This window comes from Sciurus carolinensis, chromosome 9 (assembly GCF_902686445.1).
Source record: "Sciurus carolinensis chromosome 9, mSciCar1.2, whole genome shotgun sequence".
Taxonomy (NCBI): domain Eukaryota; kingdom Metazoa; phylum Chordata; class Mammalia; order Rodentia; family Sciuridae; genus Sciurus; species Sciurus carolinensis.
This window is the reverse complement of record NC_062221.1, coordinates 25634929-25655642: the sequence shown is the minus strand read 5'-3', so window position 1 is coordinate 25655642 and position 20714 is coordinate 25634929. Positions and strand designations below refer to the sequence as shown.

The following is a 20714-nucleotide window of genomic DNA, read 5'->3' as shown; positions in this document are numbered from 1 at the left end:
TGGAGAGGATGTTGGTAGGATTGTAAATTAGTACAACCACTATGGAAATCAGTATGAAGGTTTGTCAAAAGACTAGAAACAATACCATATGACCCTATAATACTGGTATTTATCCTGAAGAATTATATTCATCACACTGTGCGATACATACCCAATAGAGAACTAGCTTAGGTGTCCATCAACAGAGGAATGAATAAAGAAAATATGGTATATATACACTATGGAGTTTTATTCAACCATAAAGAAGAACAAAATTATGTCATTTTCAGGAAAATGGATGGAACTTGAGAGCATTATATCAAGTGAAATAAGAGAACTCAGAAGCTCAAGAGTTGTATGTTTTCTCGTATAGGTGGAAGCTAGGGAGGAAAAAGGAAAAGAAGAGGGGGTGTTTCAGTAAAAGCAAAGGGAAACCCAGTAAAGCACAGGAAAGGGAATGGGGATGGAGGAAGGGAAGGAAAGGGGAAATACTGGGGAATGGTATTGACCAAATCATATTGTTATATCATGTGCACATATGACTGTAACAATGAATCCCACTACTATATATAATTCAAATGTGCCAATAAAAATTTGGGAAAAATAAATAAAAACTCAAAATGCAAAAATGCACGAAGCTCATATATTAATATAATTTATAATACTAAAATATTGTATGTTAATATATTATAACTTTATATATGGATGTTGTCTTTATTTCTCTGTTCTCATGCAAAAACACTTCTTTCTGTTTTGGGTGTTTACAGCATGTCCAACTGCTATCCCAACTGACTTAGTATTCCTCATCGAGGACTTTAGCAGGGCTAGGCAATCCAACTTTCAACAAGTTGTCAATTTCCTAAAGACGACCGTCAGCTCTCTAAGAATTCATTCCGATGCTGTGAGAATTGCCTTGGTTTTCTATAGTGAGGAACCACGACTTGAATTTGCACTGGATACATTTCAGAGTTCAGCCAAAATCTTGGAGCATTTGGACAAATTAACCTACCAGGGAAGAAGAGGAAGGACAAAGACTGGTGCTGCTCTGGATTTCCTGAGGAATGAAGTTTTCATTCAGGAGAAGGGTGGCCGGTCCAACCAAGGTGTGCAGCAGATAGCTGTGGTCATCACAGAAGGTTTCTCTCAGGACAGTGTGTCCAGACCCGCTTCTCACCTTCGAAGGGCAGGGGTGACCATCTATGCAGTGGGCACCCAGCATGCCTCAGAGAGCAAGGACTTGGAGAAGATGGTCACATATCCTCCTTGGAAACATGCCATTTCCCTTGAATCCTTTTTGCAACTCTTCATTGTGGGAAGCGAGCTTAAAAGTCAGCTCTGCCCTGAGATTATGGACAGGACAGCGTTCATTCCTGGGAAGGTCTATACTCCACAAAAAGGTAGGAAGACCTTTTCCAAATTTGATTAATTTTTCTTTTTAAATTTTTACTTTGCTCGCTATATACCTACCTCTCTACCTTACAGCAGAGAAAAAATTCCGGAGTCAATTTATTAAAAGAGAGAAACCCAAAACCTAGAAAGTTTTTCTTTTTTTCTTTTTCCTGAGTAGTGCAGAAGAATATGAAGTAAACACTGAACATTCCATCTTATTCTATTTTACCTTTCAACACTTTTAACACTCGAATGAAGAGATTTACAGTAGAAACCCTCAGAACTGTGTGGATTGATACTTGCCAATCTTCTGGTGTAGGGCCAAGCCTTCTTTGAATATTGAATTTCTGTATGTTCTCTTCATAAGCCATAAAAGAGTATATTGCACATAATTTCTGCTTTCAGTTTCCTTAAATTGGGAAGAGAATGTAGCCATTTCTGAAACAATCCAAGTACAGAAATCCTTACTAATTTCTATGATCTCAAGAATGTTTTGGAAACAACTTATCTTTATTATTTTCTAAGCATTTAAGCTGGTTTTCATAGATGTAATGAATCTCTTTCATTCACACTTGTGTCTTATTGATTTGCACAATATCTAATTAATTGTGTAATTATAATAAAACTGCCATAGACAGGCTGGGAGCAAACCCACCTCTCTCGTAGTTAGCTTATTTTCCATGGAGCAAAGCCATGGGAGCAACATTCATGTTTTACAGAAGGAAGGGAGACCAGCAATTTATCTGATGAGTTAATTAGGTGGAGGTTAGTTAGGAGAGTTCCTACTGTATAGCAGCTAAAACAAAACAAAACAAAAAAAGTATATGCATTTTGGAATAAAAAAACCCCTAAAAGTTTGAATCTTCAATTTGCCGCCTCCTGGCTGTTAAAAACATCTTTGTCTCTATCTGCCTACTTGTCTATTTTTGTCCACCTATGCTGGTATTTCTTAGGTTCAAATTAGAATCGTAGATTTAAATGAGAATCATTGACATGTAGATATCTGACTTAAAAATTCAAAGCTGTGATTATATCTTCAGGGGGAAAATTACTGAGTTAAAAAAAATGCTGAATGATCTTGTAATTTCTTGATTACTTGTCCTGAGGTGTAGAAATAAGAAATATGTAAATAAGTTTCCATCTTTCTCTTTGACCTGAATTTTCAGTCCCTTTCTCTTGGAATGAGAAAGAAAATTATTAAAGATGAATTTTATTTCCTTCTCCACTTCCTGTCTTTAGGAGTCTAATTCATAAAGAGTATGAAGAGTTGAGAGCTGTTTCCCACAGCAAAGAAGAAACCTATCTGAAAATGGAAAAAATCATCCCAAAGTCTAGAGGAGATAGTGGTGGGGAAAGCTCAGAGATAAATAGAGGCATTGATGATTTTTACCAGAATTCTATCCTAAATGATCATAATGATCATACTATCTACCACTTATTGGTCATTTGCTATTTTTATGTGACACTGCGAAGCACATGATGTGGGTAATAGATGTGGATGCTCGGCAGTATCCAGATTATAAGATATATCCCCCAACCCCCAAAACTCCCCAGGTGCCAAGACTGGAAAGAATGTATATGCCAGGCAGTGTTCAGGCCCTTGACTCTTCTGCACAATGGGTTGTAGGGGAGGTGTTTTGGGTCACTGCTAGAGAGATGCCTCTTTCTGCACAGAGGTCCTTTTCTCAGACTCCAGGCAGCCATCTAGCCGTCTCCAAGCACGATCCCAGTTTCAGCCCCATGTTCCCACAATCCCCGCCCCCAGCTCTCCAGGATTCAGCAAATACCTACCACAGGGGCAGACTTCTCCCTCGACCCCTCTAAGTCACGTTCTTTTCTAATGTGTCATCCTCTGAGGTAGGGTTGGCAGATGAAATACAGGATGACTAATTAAATTTGAGTTTCCTTCAGATGAAACTCACCTCTCTATCCCATCTCTGTTGTCTGTCTCTACCTCCATTTCATCTCTATGTCTATTTCTATCTCTCTCTCTATTTTAGTGTAAGTTATGTCCCACATATTGCATGGACCTAGGTCTTCTTCCCAGAGGGGAGTGGGGGAGATCAACTCTGTCCTCAGACCATTTCCCCTTTTAACAGCTAGGAGACATGAAAAGGTCCTTAGTTCTTCCCTGGGTCAAGGGAATGCAGAGATGAATAACACAAGGCTGGCTGACCTCACTTAAAAAGGCGAGGAGAAAAGTGTTTCGTTCTTTTTGAGGAATCTGCTAGATGACTAAAACAAATAGAATCCTAAATAGAATAAGTTTTATTCCATGTATGTATATCCATGTATGCAAAATACATTGTACTGTCATGTATGAGTAAAAAGAACAAATAAAAAAAAAACTGGATAATTTTAATCCTAAAATTTTAGCACTCAGCTCTGTTGTGTTTACATGATTTTACTTATGCCTCACAATAAGCTTCTTGAATAGGAGTTGAGGTCTTATTTGACAGGAAATTCAGCTGCAAAGGAGCCAAGCCTGCTGTCAAAATCTATGAGCCCTTTGGAATCTAGACCTTAATACCAAGTGAGTAGTTTAAGTTAGGCTCATTTAAAACTGAAAGTTTTAAATTAGTTTAAATCAGATTAACTTAAATCAATTAAATTAAATTTCAGAAAGTACACTCTTGCCCATGCATTTAAAAAGTGGGACTTGGATGTGATGCAGGATGAAGAAATGGAGACAATTCATAGCTTCAAAGATCCTCTAACTTTTAACTTTTATTCTTAACTTTCCCATTTGAGAAATTTCAAGTTATATTTACTTCCTATGTTAAATGAGTATGATCAAATAGACTCTGAGACAAGGATTAGGATGTGAGCAATTTATCTGGAGGTGACCCTAAGGAATACTGGTAAGGGAGTGGAAATTCAAGAATGGAAAGTGGGGGAAAATTATATAGAATGGAAAGGGGAGACAGCCAACAGGGAGTGAGAGGTAACCTCTAGGCTATTGCTGTAGGCAATTGGGGCCCAGTTCTGCTGGATCCTCAGGGGAAACAGAATTCACCTCAGAGTTGTCCCACCAGAGGGTGAGGGAGCTGAGGAGATAATGAGTGCTGAGGGAATATGGTGGAGATCAGGATCAATGGCTTTGACTACACACCATCTCAGACTCTGTTCTAACAGGTTGTTTCCTCTTTTCATTACCCAGGTTGTGTGCATATCGAAAAGGCAGATATTTACTTCCTTATCGATGGGTCTGGCAGCATCAACCCAGAGGATTTTCTTGAAATGAAGGTGTTCATGAATGAGGTGATAAAGATGTTCCAGATTGGGCCTGACAGAGTGAGATTTGGAGTCATTCAGTACTCAGACAAAATTAAAAGCAAATTTATCCTCAGCCAGTATGCCAGTGTGGCAGAGCTGAAGGCAGCCATTGATGACATCCAGCAGGGAGGAGGTGGTACTGCAACTGGGGAGGCCCTGAATAACATGACTCAGGTCTTTGCAGACACTGCCCGAATCAATGTTGCTCGATATCTTATAGTCATCACTGATGGCAAATCTTCAGACCCAGTGGCTGAGGCCGCGGAGGGATTGAGGGGTGACGGAGTCATCATTTATGCTATTGGAGTAAGAGATGCTGACACTACTGAGCTTCAGGAAATAGCAAAAGACAAGGTGTTTTTTGTGTATGAATTTGATTCCTTGAAGGCCATCCAACAGGAAGTGGTACAGGATATCTGCTCCTCAGAGAGTAAGACTTTTTTTACTTCACTTTCTATTTCTCAAGTTATCTGTGTCTAACCTATTTGAATATGCTTCATTCTCTAAATGTGATTCACTGTTGGCAAGTCAGGGATGCACATCCTGAAGTGACACTGACCTGGAATACACCAAGCTGGTCAAACTTTATATTGTTACTAAAAGACTGTTTATTTATTTTTATTTTTTTATTTTATTTATTTATTTTTATTTTTTTATTTTTATTGTAAACAAATGGGATACATGTTGTTTCTGTTTGTACATGGAGTAACAGCATACCATTTGCATAATCATACATTTACATAGGGTAATGAGGTTTGATTCATTCTGGTATTTTTTTCTCCCCCCCCCACCCCTCCACTCCTCTTTTCCCTCTATACAGTCCCTCCTTCCTCCATTCTTGCCCCCCACACCCCCCATTATGTGTCATCATCTGCTTACCAGCGAGATCATTCATCCTTTGGTTTTTTGAGATTGGCTTATCTCACTTAGCATGATATTCTCCAATTTCATCCATTTGCCTGCAAATGCCATGATTTTATTATTCTTCATAGCTGAGTAATATTCCATTGTATATATATACCACAGTTTCTTTATCCATTCATCAATTGAAGGACATCTAGGTTAGTTCCACAGTCTGGCTATTGTGAATTGAGCAGCTATGAACATTGATGTGGCTGTATCTCTGTAGTATGCTGATTTTAAGTCCTTTGGGTATAGGCCGAGGAGTGGGATAGCTGGGTCAAATGGTAGGTCCATTCCAAGTTTTCTAAGGAATCTCCACACTGCTTTCCAGAGTGGCTGCACTAATTTGCAGCCCCACCAGCAAGGTATGAGTGTACCTTTTTCCTCACATCCTCTCCAACACCTATTGTTGCTTGTATTCTTGATAATCACCATTCTAATTGGGGTGAGATGGAATCTTAGTGTAGTTTTGATTTGCATTTCTCTTATTACTAAAGATGGTGAACATTTTTCATATGTTTGTTGATTGCTTGTAGATCTTCTTCTGTGAAGCATCTGTTCATATCCTTAGCCCATTTGTTGATTGGGTTATTTGTATTCTTGGTGTAGAGTTTTTTGAGTTCTTTATATATTCTGGAAATTGGTGCTCTATCTGAAGTCTGAGTGGCAAAGATATTCTCCCACTCTGTAGGCTCTCTCTTCGCATTGCTGATAGTTTCCTTTGCTGAGAGAAAGCTATTTAGTTTGAATCTATCCCAGTTATTGATTCTTGCTTTTATTTCTTGTGCTATGGGAGTCCTGTTAAGGAAGTCTGATCCTAAGCCAACAAGTTGAAGATTTCGACCTACTTTTTCTTCTATAAGATGCAGGGTCTCTGGTCTGATTTTAAGGTCCTTGATCCATTGTGAGTTGATTTTTGTGCAGGGTGAGAGATAGGGATTTAGTTTCATTCTGTTGCATATGGATTTCCAGTTTACCCAGCACCATTTGTTGAAGAGGCTATCTTTTCTCCATTGCATATTTTTGGCACCTTTGTCTAGTATTAGAAAATTGTATTTCTTTGGGTTTGTTTCTGTGTCCTCTATTCTGTACCATTGATCTACCTGTCTATTTTGGTGCCAATACCATGCTGTTTTTGTTACTATTGCTTTGTAGTATAGTTGAAGTTCTGGTATTGCGATACCTCTGTTTCATTCTTCCTGCTAAGGATTACTTTAGCTATTCTGGGTTTCTTATTCTTCCAGATGAATTTAATGATTGCTTGCTCTATTTCTGTAAGGTACGTCACTGGGATTTTAATTGGAAGTGCATTGAATCTTTATAGCACTTTTGGTAGTATGGCCATTTTGACAATATTAATTCTGCCTATCTAAGAACCTGGGAGATCTTTCCATCTTCTAAGGTCTTCCTTAATTTCTTTCTTCAATGTTTTGTAGTTTTCATTGTAGAGATCTTTTACCTCTTTGGTTAGATTGATTCCCAGGTAATTTATTTTTTTTGAGGCTATTGCAAATGGAGTTGTTTTCCTCATTTCAAAAGGCTGTTTCTTATTTTGATACTGGTCTGTGCTGAGTTACAGAAATTTTATTTTATTGACTTCCTCTTCCATTCCCTTTGAAAATCTTTTCATGTTGTATATATACCATCCTAGACTATCCCTGAAAACTTGTAATTAATTGGTTTCAGACTCTGAATGAATATTCTATTCTGCTCCTTTTCCTCCTAACCTGTAAGAATAGGAAAGCTGACATAATCTTCCTGATAGATGGTTCAGAATCCATCTCCCCAAAAGACTTCAAAAAGATGAAGGAATTCATGGAGAGGATGGTGAACCAATCCAATATCAGTGCTGATGAAATTCAGATTGGCCTTTTGCAGTTCAGCTCAACCCCTCAGGAAGAATTCAGGCTCAACCAATATTCCTCAAAGGTGGACATTCGCAGAGCCATCTTGGCTGTCCAGCAAATGAACAGCGGCACCCGCACAGGGAAAGCCTTGAACTTCACTCTGCCTTTCTTTGACAGTTCAAGAGGAGGGAGACCCAGTGTTCTTCAATATTTGATTGTGATCACCGATGGGGTGTCCCAGGATAATGTAGCCATACCAGCTAAGGCTCTCAGGGACCGAAACATAATTATTTTTGCCATTGGGGTGGGAGAAGCTAAAAGTTCCAATCTTTTGGAGATTACTAATGATAAGGACAACATATACTATGAAGAAAAATTTGAATCCCTGCAGAACCTGGAGAAGAATATTCTTTATAAAGTCTGCAATCCACAAGGTGAGTGATGGAGCAATTATTAGATTCACAAGTCGTCATAGGTGTCAGGGACCCAGCTGGATCTTAATATAAAACACTGGTCATTCCAGGTGGACTGGGAGGGGAGGGAAATGACTTTTTAGGATCTGGGCACTTGACACTGCGGTTCACCATCTCTTGGGGATTATTTTAATTATTCTCATGGCTGTCACCACTCTGGTCTTTTTTTTTTTTCCACTCCAATTTTTTTTTTCTACTTATTTACTTACAGGTGCCAACATGAAGTAGGAAGCACTGTTATATATCTTTATTTGTGGTGGTAGGGATCCAACCCAGGGCTTCTTGCACCCCAGGGAGACACTCCACCACTGAGCCACATCCCCAAGCCAATCACTGTGGTCTTGACAGGCTGAACTCTGTCTCCACGATTCCTCACAACTCTTCCCTTTATTCTTTCGAGCAGACGTAAAGCCAGACTGGCATGTGTGAACACAACCCTCCAAAGGGTTAGGCAGCAGGGAATTAGAAGCAGAGAACAATATAATTTAGGCAGTCTCTCTTATGAAATAGAAAAATGCAGTCTTTTTTTGGTGTGTGTTTGAACATAGTTTTTCAAAATCAATGCATATGAGTTATACATAATAAGGGGGATGAGGAAACACTGTCTTTTGCCATGAGGTTCCGCACAAGGGTCCCTCTGCTTTGTTGCCAATCTACTTTAGTATGGCCAAGGTCATCTTTAATCCCTCTCCTCCTTTTTAGTGGTATTGGGGATGGAATCCACTGTGCTCTACCACTGAGCTACATCTGCAGCCTTTTATTTTTTATTTTGTGACAGGGTCTTTGCTAAGTGTCTGAGGCTGACCTAGAACTTGTGGTTCTCCTGCCCCAGCCTCCCGAGTAGCTGGGATTACAGGACTGCCATCATGGCCCACTTTCAATCCAGTTTCCCCCTCCTCAAGATTTTTTCCTAAAACCACAATGACTAGAGACAGGTGTTTCTCCTCTTGACAGCCTGGGTCTACTCTTCTGCTCTTCTTTCCCAGGGATGACAGAGCTAGAGAATGTTTGTAAGGAAACCTGCTCCAGTTTATACCCACATGGGGTGAGGTTTTACAGCAAGCCACCATATTCTCAGAACAGCTAGCCTTTAAATAGTATGTGTGTGTGTGTGTGTGTGTGTGTGTGTGTGTGTGTGTGTCTGCTTCAAGGGCTTTTATATCATAAAACATTTAATCTTTATATAGCTCTATGACAACATAGATAGTGTTTTAAAAAACGGAAAGGAACTCAAGGCATAGATAAATTGGTTTATTTGGCCCAAGTTAATAGCAGAACTGAGGTTTGAAGTACAGGCAGTCTGGTTTTAGAGTTTGTATGCTAAATATTGCACTCTGGCACCTTTCGGTACAGTAAAGTACAGCAGAGGATAACAGGGTCTTTCAAACTTTTTTCTAGGTGTTTATTCTAGGTGTTTTTGAGTCACCTAGATATCTTGTTAAAGTGCAGATTTTGATTCTGCATTTCTAACAGGCTCCCAGGTGCGTTCTCAGACTGCAATTTCAGGAGGGTGAGACATATAAAGTAGTGTAGTGAAGCTTCACAAAGCATAGGTTAGCAAGTGGTATAGCACAGAGTGTCACAGGATGGTATAATATAGCATAGCATTGTGAAATAAGGTAGAGAACAGAATCATGTAGAACAAAGTATATGGATCCTAGGAAGCCCAGCATTCCCACAAAAGATATAGATCATTTTGTTATTTTGTCTCCAAATATATATACACTATTAATTGGAAGTTTTTGTTAAATATTCTATGTTGAAAAAAGGAGAGGGAATATGGCTTACCTCCATACTTTCACTTAGGTGTCTCTTGACAAGGTCCTGCAGCCTTCAACCTGGAGGCAGAACATGGACTTTTGACATTTATGAAGCACTTTCTCATCCTCTGTCTTCCTTGATACCGCACAAGTATTGAAAAAAATCCTTATCAATTAGGATGTTTTTGCCTACAAATAACTAAGCACATCAATTAGGATGTTTTTTACCTATAGAAGATTCAACTTAAGCAATAACACATCATTCCATATAACTGGAGATCTCAAGGCAGGGCTGTCTCCAGCGGGGCACAGTTGAGATTCTTATGTGGCTCTTCCACTGTGTGCACCGCACGGTTTCTAACATGTTGGATGGTATACAAGAATCTTATATTCCCATATAATATTCCCATCAACTCCACATGAAGCTTATGACATTATTATTATGCCCAACTTCCAGAGGAGAAAAATAAGGCAGAGAGAGAGAGAGAGAGAGAGAGAGAGAGAGAGAGAGAGAGAGAGAAAAGAAACACAATTGGAAAGTACTGGAGGTAGGGTTTGGATTCTCCAGTAGTTTGATGTCAAAACCCCAAGCACTAATCATTATGTATGCATAGGGAGACTTTTAATGAGAAGCTGGGTCCCCAAATGGGCCAGGGTTTATTTTGGAGGTGGAGGCTTAATTTTGGAATACTAGGATTAGATCCCTGCATCCTATCAGACCTTTGAAGTTCAATTTTATAAAACATTAAATAAGTATCTTTGCTTACACTGTCTAAAGAAGATAATTTCTTTGCCATAGGTGAGGTGAATTTGGAAATCATTTGAAAGGAATGCATGTGTATAATTATTTTCAAAATAAGCATGGATTGTGGGATATCCTGCGTTAAGTAGTACAGATTCTTCAGGAACCAAGGTCCTATTTTTTTTTTGGTAGTTTTTTAAAAAATTTATTTTTATTGTAAACAAATGGGATACATGTTGTTTCTGTTTGTACATGGAGTAACAGCATACCATTTGCATAATCATACATTTACATAGGGTAATGATTTTTGATTCATTCTGTCATTTTTTCCTTCCCCTCCAACCCCTCCCACCCCTCTTTTCCCTCTATACAGTCCCTCCTTCCTCCATTCTTGCCCCCCTCCCACCCCCCATTATGTGTCATCATCCGCTTATCAGTGAGATGATTCGCCTTTGGATTTTTGAGATTGGCTTATCTCACTTAGCATGATATTCTCCAATTTCATCCATTTGCCTGCAAATGCCATAATTTTATTATTCTTCATAGCTGAGTAATATTCCATTATATATATATATATATATATATATATATATATATATATATATATATCACAGTTTCTTTATCCATTCATCAATTGAAGGACATCTAGGTTGGTTCCACAGTCTGGTTATTGTGAATTGAGCAGCTATGAACATTGATGTGGCTGTATCTCTGTAGTATGCTGATTTTAAGTCCTTTGGGTATAGGCCGAGGAGTGGGATAGCTGGGTCAAATGGTAGGTCCATTCCAAGTTTTCTAAGGAATCTCCACACTGCTTTCCAGAGTGGCTGCACTAATTTGCAGCCCCACCAGCAAGGTATGAGTGTACCTTTTTCCTCACATCCTCTCCAACACCTATTGTTGCTTGTATTCTTGATAATCACCATTCTAATTGGGGTGAGATGGAATCTTAGTGTAGTTTTGATTTGCATTTCTCTTATTACTAAAGATGGTGAACATTTTTCATATGTTTGTTGATTGCTTGTAGATCTTCTTCTGTGAAGCATCTGTTCATATCCTTAGCCCATTTGTTGATTGGGTTATTTGTATTCTTGGTGTAGAGTTTTTTTGAGTTCTTTATATATTCTGGAAATTGGTGCTCTATCTGAAGTATGAGTGGCAAAGATATTCTCCCACTCTGTAGGCTCTCTCTTCGCATTGCTGATAGTTTCCTTTGCTGAGAGAAAGCTATTTAGTTTGAATCTATCCCAGTTATTGATTCTTGCTTTTATTTCTTGTGCTATGGGAGTCCTGTTAAGGAAGTCTGATCCTAAGCCAACAAGTTGAAGATTTGGGCCTACTTTTTCTTCTATAAGATGCAGGGTCTCTGGTCTGATTTTAAGGTCCTTGATCCATTGTGAGTTGATTTTTGTGCAGGGTGAGAGATAGGGATTTAGTTTCATTCTGTTGCATATGGATTTCCAGTTTACCCAGCACCATTTGTTGAAGAGGCTATCTTTTCTCCATTGCATATTTTTGGCACCTTTGTCTAGTATTAGAAAATTGTATTTCTTTGGGTTTGTTTCTGTGTCCTCTATTCTGTACCATTGATCTACCTGTCTATTTTGGTGCCAATACCATGCCGTTTTGTTACTATTGCTTTGTAGTATAGTTGAAGTTCTGGTATTGCGATACCTCTGTTTCATTCTTCCTGCTAAGGATTACTTTAGCTATTCTGGGTTTCTTAATCTTCCAGATGAATTTCATGATTGCTTGCTCTATTTCTGTAAGGTACGTCATTGGGATTTTAATTGGAATTGCATTGAATCTGTATAGCACTTTTGGTAGTATGGCCATTTTGACAATATTAATTCTGCCTATCCAAGAACATGGGAGGTCTTTCCATCTTCTAAGGTCTTCCTTAATTTCTTTCTTCAATGTTTTGTAGTTTTCATTGTAGAGATCGTTTACTTCTTTGGTTAGATTGATTCCCTAGTATTTTATTTTTTTTTTTTGAGGCTATTGCAGATGGAGTTGTTTTCCTCATTTCCCTTTCAGATGTTTTGTCGCTGGCATATAAAAATGCTTTAGATTTATGTGTGTTGATTTTATAGCCTGCTATTTTGCTGAATTCATTGATGAGGTCTAGAAGTTTTCTGGAGGAGATTTTTGGGTCCTCTAAATATAGAATCATGTCATCAGCAAATAATGACAGCTTGAGTTCCTCTTTTCCTATTCGTATCCCTTTAATTTCTGTAGCCTGTCTAATTGTTCTGGTTAGAGTTTCAAGGACAATGTTAAATATAAGTGGTGAAAGAGGACATCCCTGTCTTGTTCCCATTTTTAAAGGGAATGGTTTCAGTTTTTCTCCATTAAGAATGATGTTGGCCATGGGCTTAGCATAAATAGCCTTTACAATGTTCAGGTATGTTCCTACTATCCCTATTTTTCTAGTGTTTTGAGCATGAAGGGGTGTTGTATTTTGTCGAACGCTTTTTCTGCGTCAATTGAAATAACCGTATGATTCTTATCCTTAAGTCTATTGACATGATGGATTACGTTTATTGATTTACAGATGTTAAACCATCTTTGCATTCCAGGGATGAACCCCACTTGATCGTGGTGCACAATTTTCTTAATATGTTTTTGGATACGGTTTGCCAATATTTTGTTAAGGATCTTTGCATCTATATTCATCAAGGATATTGGTCTAAAATTTTCTTTCCTTGATGTGTCTTTTCCTGGTTTGGGTATGAGGGTGATATTAGCTTCATAGAATGAGTTTGGTAGGGTACCCTCCTTTTCTATTTCCTGGAATACTTTGAGAAGTATTGGAATGAGTTCTTCTTTGAAGGTGTTGTAGAACTCGACTGAGAATCCGTCTGGTTCTGGGCTTTTCTTGGATGGTAGATTTTTAATGGCTTCTTCTATTTCATTGCTTGATATCGATCTGTTTAAATTGTGTATGTCCTCCTGGTTCAGTTTGGGAGGAGCATATGTCTCTAGAAATTTGTCAATGTCTTCGGTAGTTTCTATTTTGTTGGAATACAGATTTTCAAAGTAGCTTCTCATTATGTTCTGTATCTCAGTGGTGTCTGTCATGATATTTCCTTTTTCATCATGAATTTTAGTAATTTGCGTCTTCTCTCTCCTTCTCTTTGTTAGTGTGGCTAAGGGTTTGTCCATTTTGTTTACTTTCTCAAAGAACCAATTTTTTGTTTTGTCAATTTTTTGAATAGTTTCTTTTGTTTCAATTCATTGATTTCAGCTCTGATTTTAATTATTTCCTGTCTTCTACTACTTTTGCTGTTATTCTGTTCTTCTTTTTCTAGGACTTTGAGATGTAATGTTAGGTCATTTAGTTGTTGACTTTTCATTCTTTTCTGGAATGCGCTCCATGCAATGAATTTTCTTCTTAGTACCACTTTCATAGTGTCCCAGAGATTTTGATATGTTGTATTATTGTTCTCATTGACCTCTAAGAATTTGTTTTTATCTCCTCCCTGATGTTTTCTGTTATCCATGTTTCATTCAATAGCATATTATTTAGTCTCCAGGTGTTGGAGTAATTTCTGTTTTTTATTTTGTCATTGATTTCTATTCTCAGTTCATTATGATCTGATAGAACACAAGGCAGTATCTTTATTTTTTTGCATTTCCTAAGGGCTGCTTTGTGGCATAACATATGGTCTATTTTCGAGAAGATTCCATGTGCTGCTGAGAAGAAAGTGAATCCGCTCGTTGATGGATGGAATATTCTATATATGTCTATTAAGTCTAGGTTATTGATTGTGTTATTGAGTTCTATGGTTTCTTTGGTTGATTTTTGTTTGGAAAATCTATCTAGTGGTGATAGTGGTGGATTAAAGTCACCCAGAATTATTGTGTTGTGGTCTATGTGATTCCTGAAATTGAGAAGGATTTGTTTGATGTACAGGGATGCACCATTGTTTGGGGCATAAATATTTACTACCATTATGTCTTCCTGATTTATGGTTCCCTTGAGCAGTATGAATGTCCTTCTTTATCCCTTCTGACTAACTTTGGCTTGGAGTGCACTTTATCTTATATAAGGATGGAAACCCCCACTTTTTTACTGAGTCCATGTGCGTGGTAGGTTTTTTCCCATTCTTTCACCTTTAGTCTGTGGATGTCTTTTTCTATGAGATGAGTCTCTTGCAGGCAGCATATTGTTGGGTCTTTCTTTTTAATCCATTCTGTCAGTCTATATCTTTTGATTGATGAGTTTAGGCCATTAACGTTCAGAGTTATTATTGAGATATGATTTGTATTCCCAGTCATTTGGCTTATTTTTGGTTTTTAAGTTGGCTTGGTTTCTCCTTTGAGTGGTTTTTCTCTAAGGTAGTTCTTCCCTTTGCTGACTTACATTGTTGTTTTTCATTTCCTCCTCATGGAATATTTTGTTGAGAACATTCTGTAGTGCAGGCTTTCTATTTGTAAATTTTTTAACTTTTGTTTATCATGGAAGCATTTTATTTCATCTTCAAATCTGAAGGTTAGTTTTGCTGGGTATAGGATTCTTGGTTGGCAACCATGTTCTTTCACAGTTTGAAATATGTTGGTCCAGGCCCTTCTAGCTTTTAGAGTCTGGGTTGAGAAGTCGGCTGCTATCAGTATTGGTCTCCCCCTATATGTAATCTGATGCTTTTCTCTGGCGGCCTTCAAAATCCTATCTTTATTTTGAATGTTAGGCATTTTCATTATAATGTGCCTTGGTATGGATCTGTTGTGATTTTGTGCATTTGGTGTTCTGTAAGCCTCTTGTATTTGATTTTCCATTTCATTTTTCAGGTTTGGGAAATTTTCTGATATTATTTCATTGAATAGGTTGTTCATTCCTTTGGTTTGTATCTCTGTGCCTTCCTCAATTCCAATAATTCTTAAATTTGGTCTTTTCATGATGTCCCATAGTTCTTGGAGATTCTGTTCATGATTTCTTATGATATTCTGTTTGCCAACTTTATTTTCCAGATTAAATATTTTGTGTTCATTGTCTGAGGTTCTGTCTTCCAAGTGGTCTAGTCTTTTGGTGATGCTTTCCATTGAGTTTTTTATTTGGTTTATTGTTTCCTTCATTTCAAGGATTTCCGTTTTTTTTTTTTTTTTTTTTTTTTTTTTTGAGAATTTCTATCTCTTTGTTGAAATGATCTTTTGCTTCCTGCAGTTGCTCTTTCAGCTTATTGGTATTATCATTCATTGCCTGCATTTGTTCTCCTATCTCATCCTTTGCTTTGTGAATCATCTTAATCATGTATAATCTGAAGTCCTTTTCTGACATTTCTTACATACTGTCATTTGATTCTATTAATATAGAATCTAGATTTGTTTGGATCATTTTCTTCCCTTGTTTTTTCATGTTGTTCATGTATCTTCCCCTCTAGCAGTGAAGATCTGGGGTATTGCAGATTCCCCCCTATAGGCTTATAGTGGCCCTATAGCTTTCCAAAACCCTTTCTTTAAGGGGAGATCAATATTAGCAGTGCCCAATTCAGACACTATGGTATCCTAGACCAAATAGCCCCTATGAGGACAATAACAAAATTGTCATAATAAACAGAATGAGTTCAAATATTATCTTCATTAAAACAAACAGATTTGCAATAAACTCTGCAGTTTCAAATGGAGGACAAAGAGGATGCAGAGGGATGTAGAATGTGGCTGTTAATGGGATAAGAAAAGAATATACAGAAGTTCTAGATAATAGAAAGGATGACAGTGTAATCAAAAGAAATTGGATGTTAGCATGCAAAAAAGGGAGAAAGAGACTCTGAGGGAACAGACAAACAAAAGGAAAAGAGAGCAAGAAAAGTAAAGAAATAAAAACAAATTTTTTCAATAAGGAGAAAAAAGAAAATCTACAGTATAACAGTCATATAGTAATGAAACCTCCCAGAGTTCAGTAGCCTGATGCAGGACAGGTACCTGACAATGAGCTTCAAGTCTCCAGCAGGTGTCTCAGGATGGGATTTGCCCCACCTAAAGATCGGAGCTCCGGCTTCCAGGATTATCCAAGATGGCCGCTCTGGCTTCAAAATGTGTTGGCAAAAGGGGAGCTGAGCTCAGGGTGTGGCCGTGGTCAGCAGGAGGTCCTGGAGGTCGGGTGTGTTTGGTGTGGTTGCGGGATCCTGGAGGCCGGGTGCAATCAGTTGGTCTGGGGTCCTGGTGATAGGGCGCGGTCAGTTGGTCTGGGGGTCCTGGAGGCAGGGAGCAGTCAGTCGATGTGAGGGCCCCAGAGGCAGGGAGTGATCGATCGGACTGAGGGATCCTGCAGGTACTGTAACAGTGACCTTCCAGGCAACAGCAGGCAGCTGGTGCTCCATTGGCGGTTGGCAATCAGTTTGCTGTTGTGGGATGATCGGGAGGTGAACCTTGTGCGTTAGGTGATGGATAGGTGTAAGGCAGGCAATGGACAGGCGAGAGGCAGACAAATGGTGGATGATAGGTGCCTGACAGTCCTATTTTTTATTTTTTATTTTTTTATAAACAAGTTGGCATTATCCTGGAGAGAAGAGATACAGGATTCTTGCATTTCTTTTTAGTTTGTTTTGCACCATGCAGTAAATTAAGATTTACATTCAACTTTTTGGATGAAATTGGCTAGACACTTTAATAATAGCTGGAACAGAATTAATTAGAGAATTCTGGAATCACAAAGCTGAAAAAGACCTTACAGATTATCTGCCAAGGTTCGACCTTCTCCATTAATAGGGAAAGAAAATTGTTCCTTGCATTTGTCAATTACAGAATAAAGCCTGCTGAAAATCTTCTAGGGAAAAATGTAAATTAGAAAATGTCAGAATAATATACCATTATGATAAAAGAAAATTCTTTTTTCTTTCTGAAAATAAGTCTAATATAGAAATGGGATTTGCATCTGTGAAAGTTCTTTCTCATGAATTTGAACTAGAGATTTAAAAAAAACAAATTAAAACCAAGCTGTTTTATATGAAAGGAGGAGAGGAATGCATTTTCTGTCCTGGCAATTCTGGGAACATATCTGACCAGCTAGTATGATGTTTAGGGAATTAAAAATTCATGGCTTGGCCCTGGATCTCAGGTCCTTGGGAAACTTTAAAATATTTTGTTCATGTCATTTTTCACTGCTGAAGGGTCTCCCCCAAATCTGGAGTTTTGCTTTTATTGAGTCAAATATTCCAATATGTGAAGGTTTAAGATAGCATGACCTTCTTGCTTTGCTTAGTCCTAAGTTATGCTTTTTGTTCACAAGTGGCTCTTTAATTGTTGATAGTTTATGTTTGAACTCATTCATCTAGATACTAACCCAGCTGTGACAATTAACTTTTGCATTTTCAGTGGCATTTTGTGGGTGGCCTCATTATACACCTGTGAGTGTAGGTTTAACTTGAAATATCAGGGTGTCTTCAAACTCTAGGTGAAGCGTCCCCAAGAGGGTTTAACAATTTTCAGGCAGAAGAAGCAGAAAGCTGAGGATAATATTCAGTTTTGACCTTTTCTAAGATGTTCCCACACCTCCCAAAAAGGTGCATGTGTGCATGGTAGATGAGGAGGAAAACTTCCAGTGGAGAAAGAAGTAGTTACAAATAATGCTGAAAGAGACACAAGGTTCATTTATAGCCTCTTCTGCACTCACTTGTCAAACATTTAATGAGCATCTGGGTTAGGCAATGGGAAAATAAGATGACATAGCACCTACCCTTAAGGAACTTGTTCAGTTGGGGAGAAGGTCAACTAAAATGACAATGAACATGTGGGGGCATTTCATAACTTAATTTGAGGAGATGGGGACAAGAATCGGAGAGTGCATTGGGGAGAGTGGGAAAGGCACCTGAAGGCACTTCCACTTGAAGGACTTGCATAAGTCAACCAGATCAGGGCAGAGAATGAGAAAAGATACTTCAGGCAAGAGGATATAGGATTTGCAGAGACAAAGGTATGAAGCAGTATGTATTGTGTCAATTAGCTTTCACTGTGTAACCAACAGTCCCAGACTTAAACATCCACCATTCTTTAGCTTATACTTCTTTTTAAAAAAAATTTGTTCTATTTAGTTATACACAACAGCAGAATGCATTTCGATTCACTGTACACAAATGGAGCACAACTTTTTATTTCTCTGGTTGTACACAGTGTACATCATTCATGGGTGCTTCTTTTAGGGCCAACTTGAATGGTAAGGTCTGCAACTGTAGATGACTAATTTTATTTCCTTTTCATCTTCAAAGGGTGCAGCATGGATTTGTCTGTAGGAATTGATATTTCAACTCCTGCAAAGCAAGTTCATCAGAAGCTTCAAGAGTTACTGCCAGAGTTGATGCAACAGTTGACTTTGCTTTCTAACATCAGCTGTGGTACTCCTGGTCAGATCAACCTGAGGTTCCGCTACTTGCTTCCTGGCTCAAATGGACAGCTTATCTTTGACTCAGGCTTTGAGAAATACAGTGATGAGATCATCCAGAAGTTCTTGGCTCATCAGGCTGCCAAGAACAGCCATATGGATGTAGACTTTTTGCAATCCCTGGGAGATAATGTGATCCACCTTTCTTCTGCAAAAGTAAAGGTAATGCCTGCTGAGAACCCATGCTACGGCACCATTAGGCAAGTGACAATGGGAAAGCCTTTTTGTAGCCCATGTCAACTGAACTGTTTTTTTATTGGAGAGTCTACAAAAAAGAAAACCATACTCTTATCTTCTAAGAATCAACGAGAGATATATTTTCATTCAATCAGTAAATATTTATTAAGCACTAGAGGCTCTGTGCTGAAAAATGCCTATAGGGATGAAAGAATAAAGTCTCTGCCCTCAAATTACCCACCGTTTAGTGATCCAGATTTTTCTTTGGGATAAACTCATTCCAAACACAATTTGAAGTATGTTTTAAGACCCCCTTTGTTTCTTATGGTAGCTTGTTACTATTTAGGGTTGGCCTACTGTTTTTCTAGTCAGCACTTTGGACTGTCTTTAATGACAGCTAATAGCTCTCTCATGTAGCCCACCCCTCAGGCCCCTTCCTCTCTTCTGGTTGCACCAAACTATATACTCCAAAAGTCCTCAGAAATCAAAAGATTTCACATGCCATTTATTATTAAGTGACATTCCTGAGTTTTGTAACTTACATTTAAGATTTTCATAGCTGATGCATCCAATGGATTTCTTGACAAATATAATTTATTTTTTAAACTAGAATTTTGTATGAATAAAGGTAACACATTTTAAGTGTGGAAAATGCATTAAAAACAACAAAAATAACAATACCTTGCATTAAAATCATGACAAAAAAACCCACCCCTCATCCTTCATTTTGTCTGCCTCCCTTTTCTCTGTACCCATTCTCTCTCAAATATCTGTTAACATTTTTTTTTTGCATTGATAAAGACAGATATAAGACAATTTTTGGAATTTTTTTAAAAAATTTAATACTTGGGATTTAACCCAGGGGTGCTTTACCCTGAACTACAGAGCTATATCTCCAACTGGGTTTTAAAAATTTAGGACTGGGTGTCGCTAAATTGCTGAGTCTGGCCTTGAAATTGTGATCCTCTTACCTCAGCCTACCAAGTTGCTGGGTTTATAGGTGTGCATCACTTGGCCGAGTTTTGGAAAGCATTTTTAAGTGCACAGGTTAAGTTGGCAACTTCCCCTGGGTGACAGAAGTGACAGTGTAATAAAGTAACGAAGAGGTGAAAAGTGAAGCACAGTGAGAAAGGTTCAGTCTCATTTTTAAGAAATGTGCAATTTATAGCATCCATTTTCCCCTTTCCCCCCTCTTTCCCTCCTCCATATCCCCTTCTGTGCTTTCTCTCTCTCTCTCTCTCTCTCTCTCTCTCTCTCTCTCTCTCTCTCTCTCTCTCTCTCTCTCTCTCTCTCTCTCTCCTCTCTCTCTCTCTCTCTCTCTCATATAAACAGGTCCTTTTAGTATTTACAGATGGACTGGATGATGATTTAGACAGACTGAAGACAGTCTCGCAGCTGCTCCGCAGCAGAGGTAAGCACCTGCGTTGTCCTGCGTGGGCCGGGCTCCTCCCACCGGGCCCAGACCCTCGGCAGCTCTCCAGACGGTGCTGGAAGCTGAAACTTTCCGTGTGCTCGTCAGGGTGGATGGAGACAGTCCCCAGAAGCTGATCCCCAATTTCCCCGTTTGCAGGAGTCAGGGAATAGTTAGGACTGAGAGACACTTCTTGCTCCTAGTATCCGTGACACGGGGATCTCTCTGGTTAAGACAGAGCTACCATTTTACCAACTTGGCATCTGCTTTCTTACGTTGGGGCTTGGAAAATACTTCAATTGTGCGGTGTCGTATTTCAGCCTACCTAGAAGTCCATGTCTCTTTTTCCTGAACTCTGGAGTCGGCCTAAAGCTCGACCT

General features: G+C 38.6%; 1 protein-coding gene across 5 annotated transcripts in view; it reads left to right on the top strand.

Annotated features, from left to right (window-relative positions):
* LOC124993408 (collagen alpha-4(VI) chain-like) overlaps positions 1-20714 on the top strand; it is a 129881-nt gene that overhangs the window by 31457 nt on the left and 77710 nt on the right. For 4 of the 5 annotated variants that reach the window (XM_047565222.1, XM_047565221.1, XM_047565223.1 and 1 more), the window contains exons 8-11: positions 747-1376; positions 4529-5074; positions 18574-18908; positions 20256-20334. In XM_047565222.1, coding sequence (XP_047421178.1) covers positions 747-1376; positions 4529-5074; positions 18574-18908; positions 20256-20334 — 1590 coding nt within the window. Of the gene's footprint in view, positions 1-746; positions 1377-4528; positions 5076-7274; positions 7829-18573; positions 18909-20255; positions 20335-20714 lie in introns of all 5 variants that reach the window. The other variant, XM_047565219.1, reaches the window with a different exon arrangement.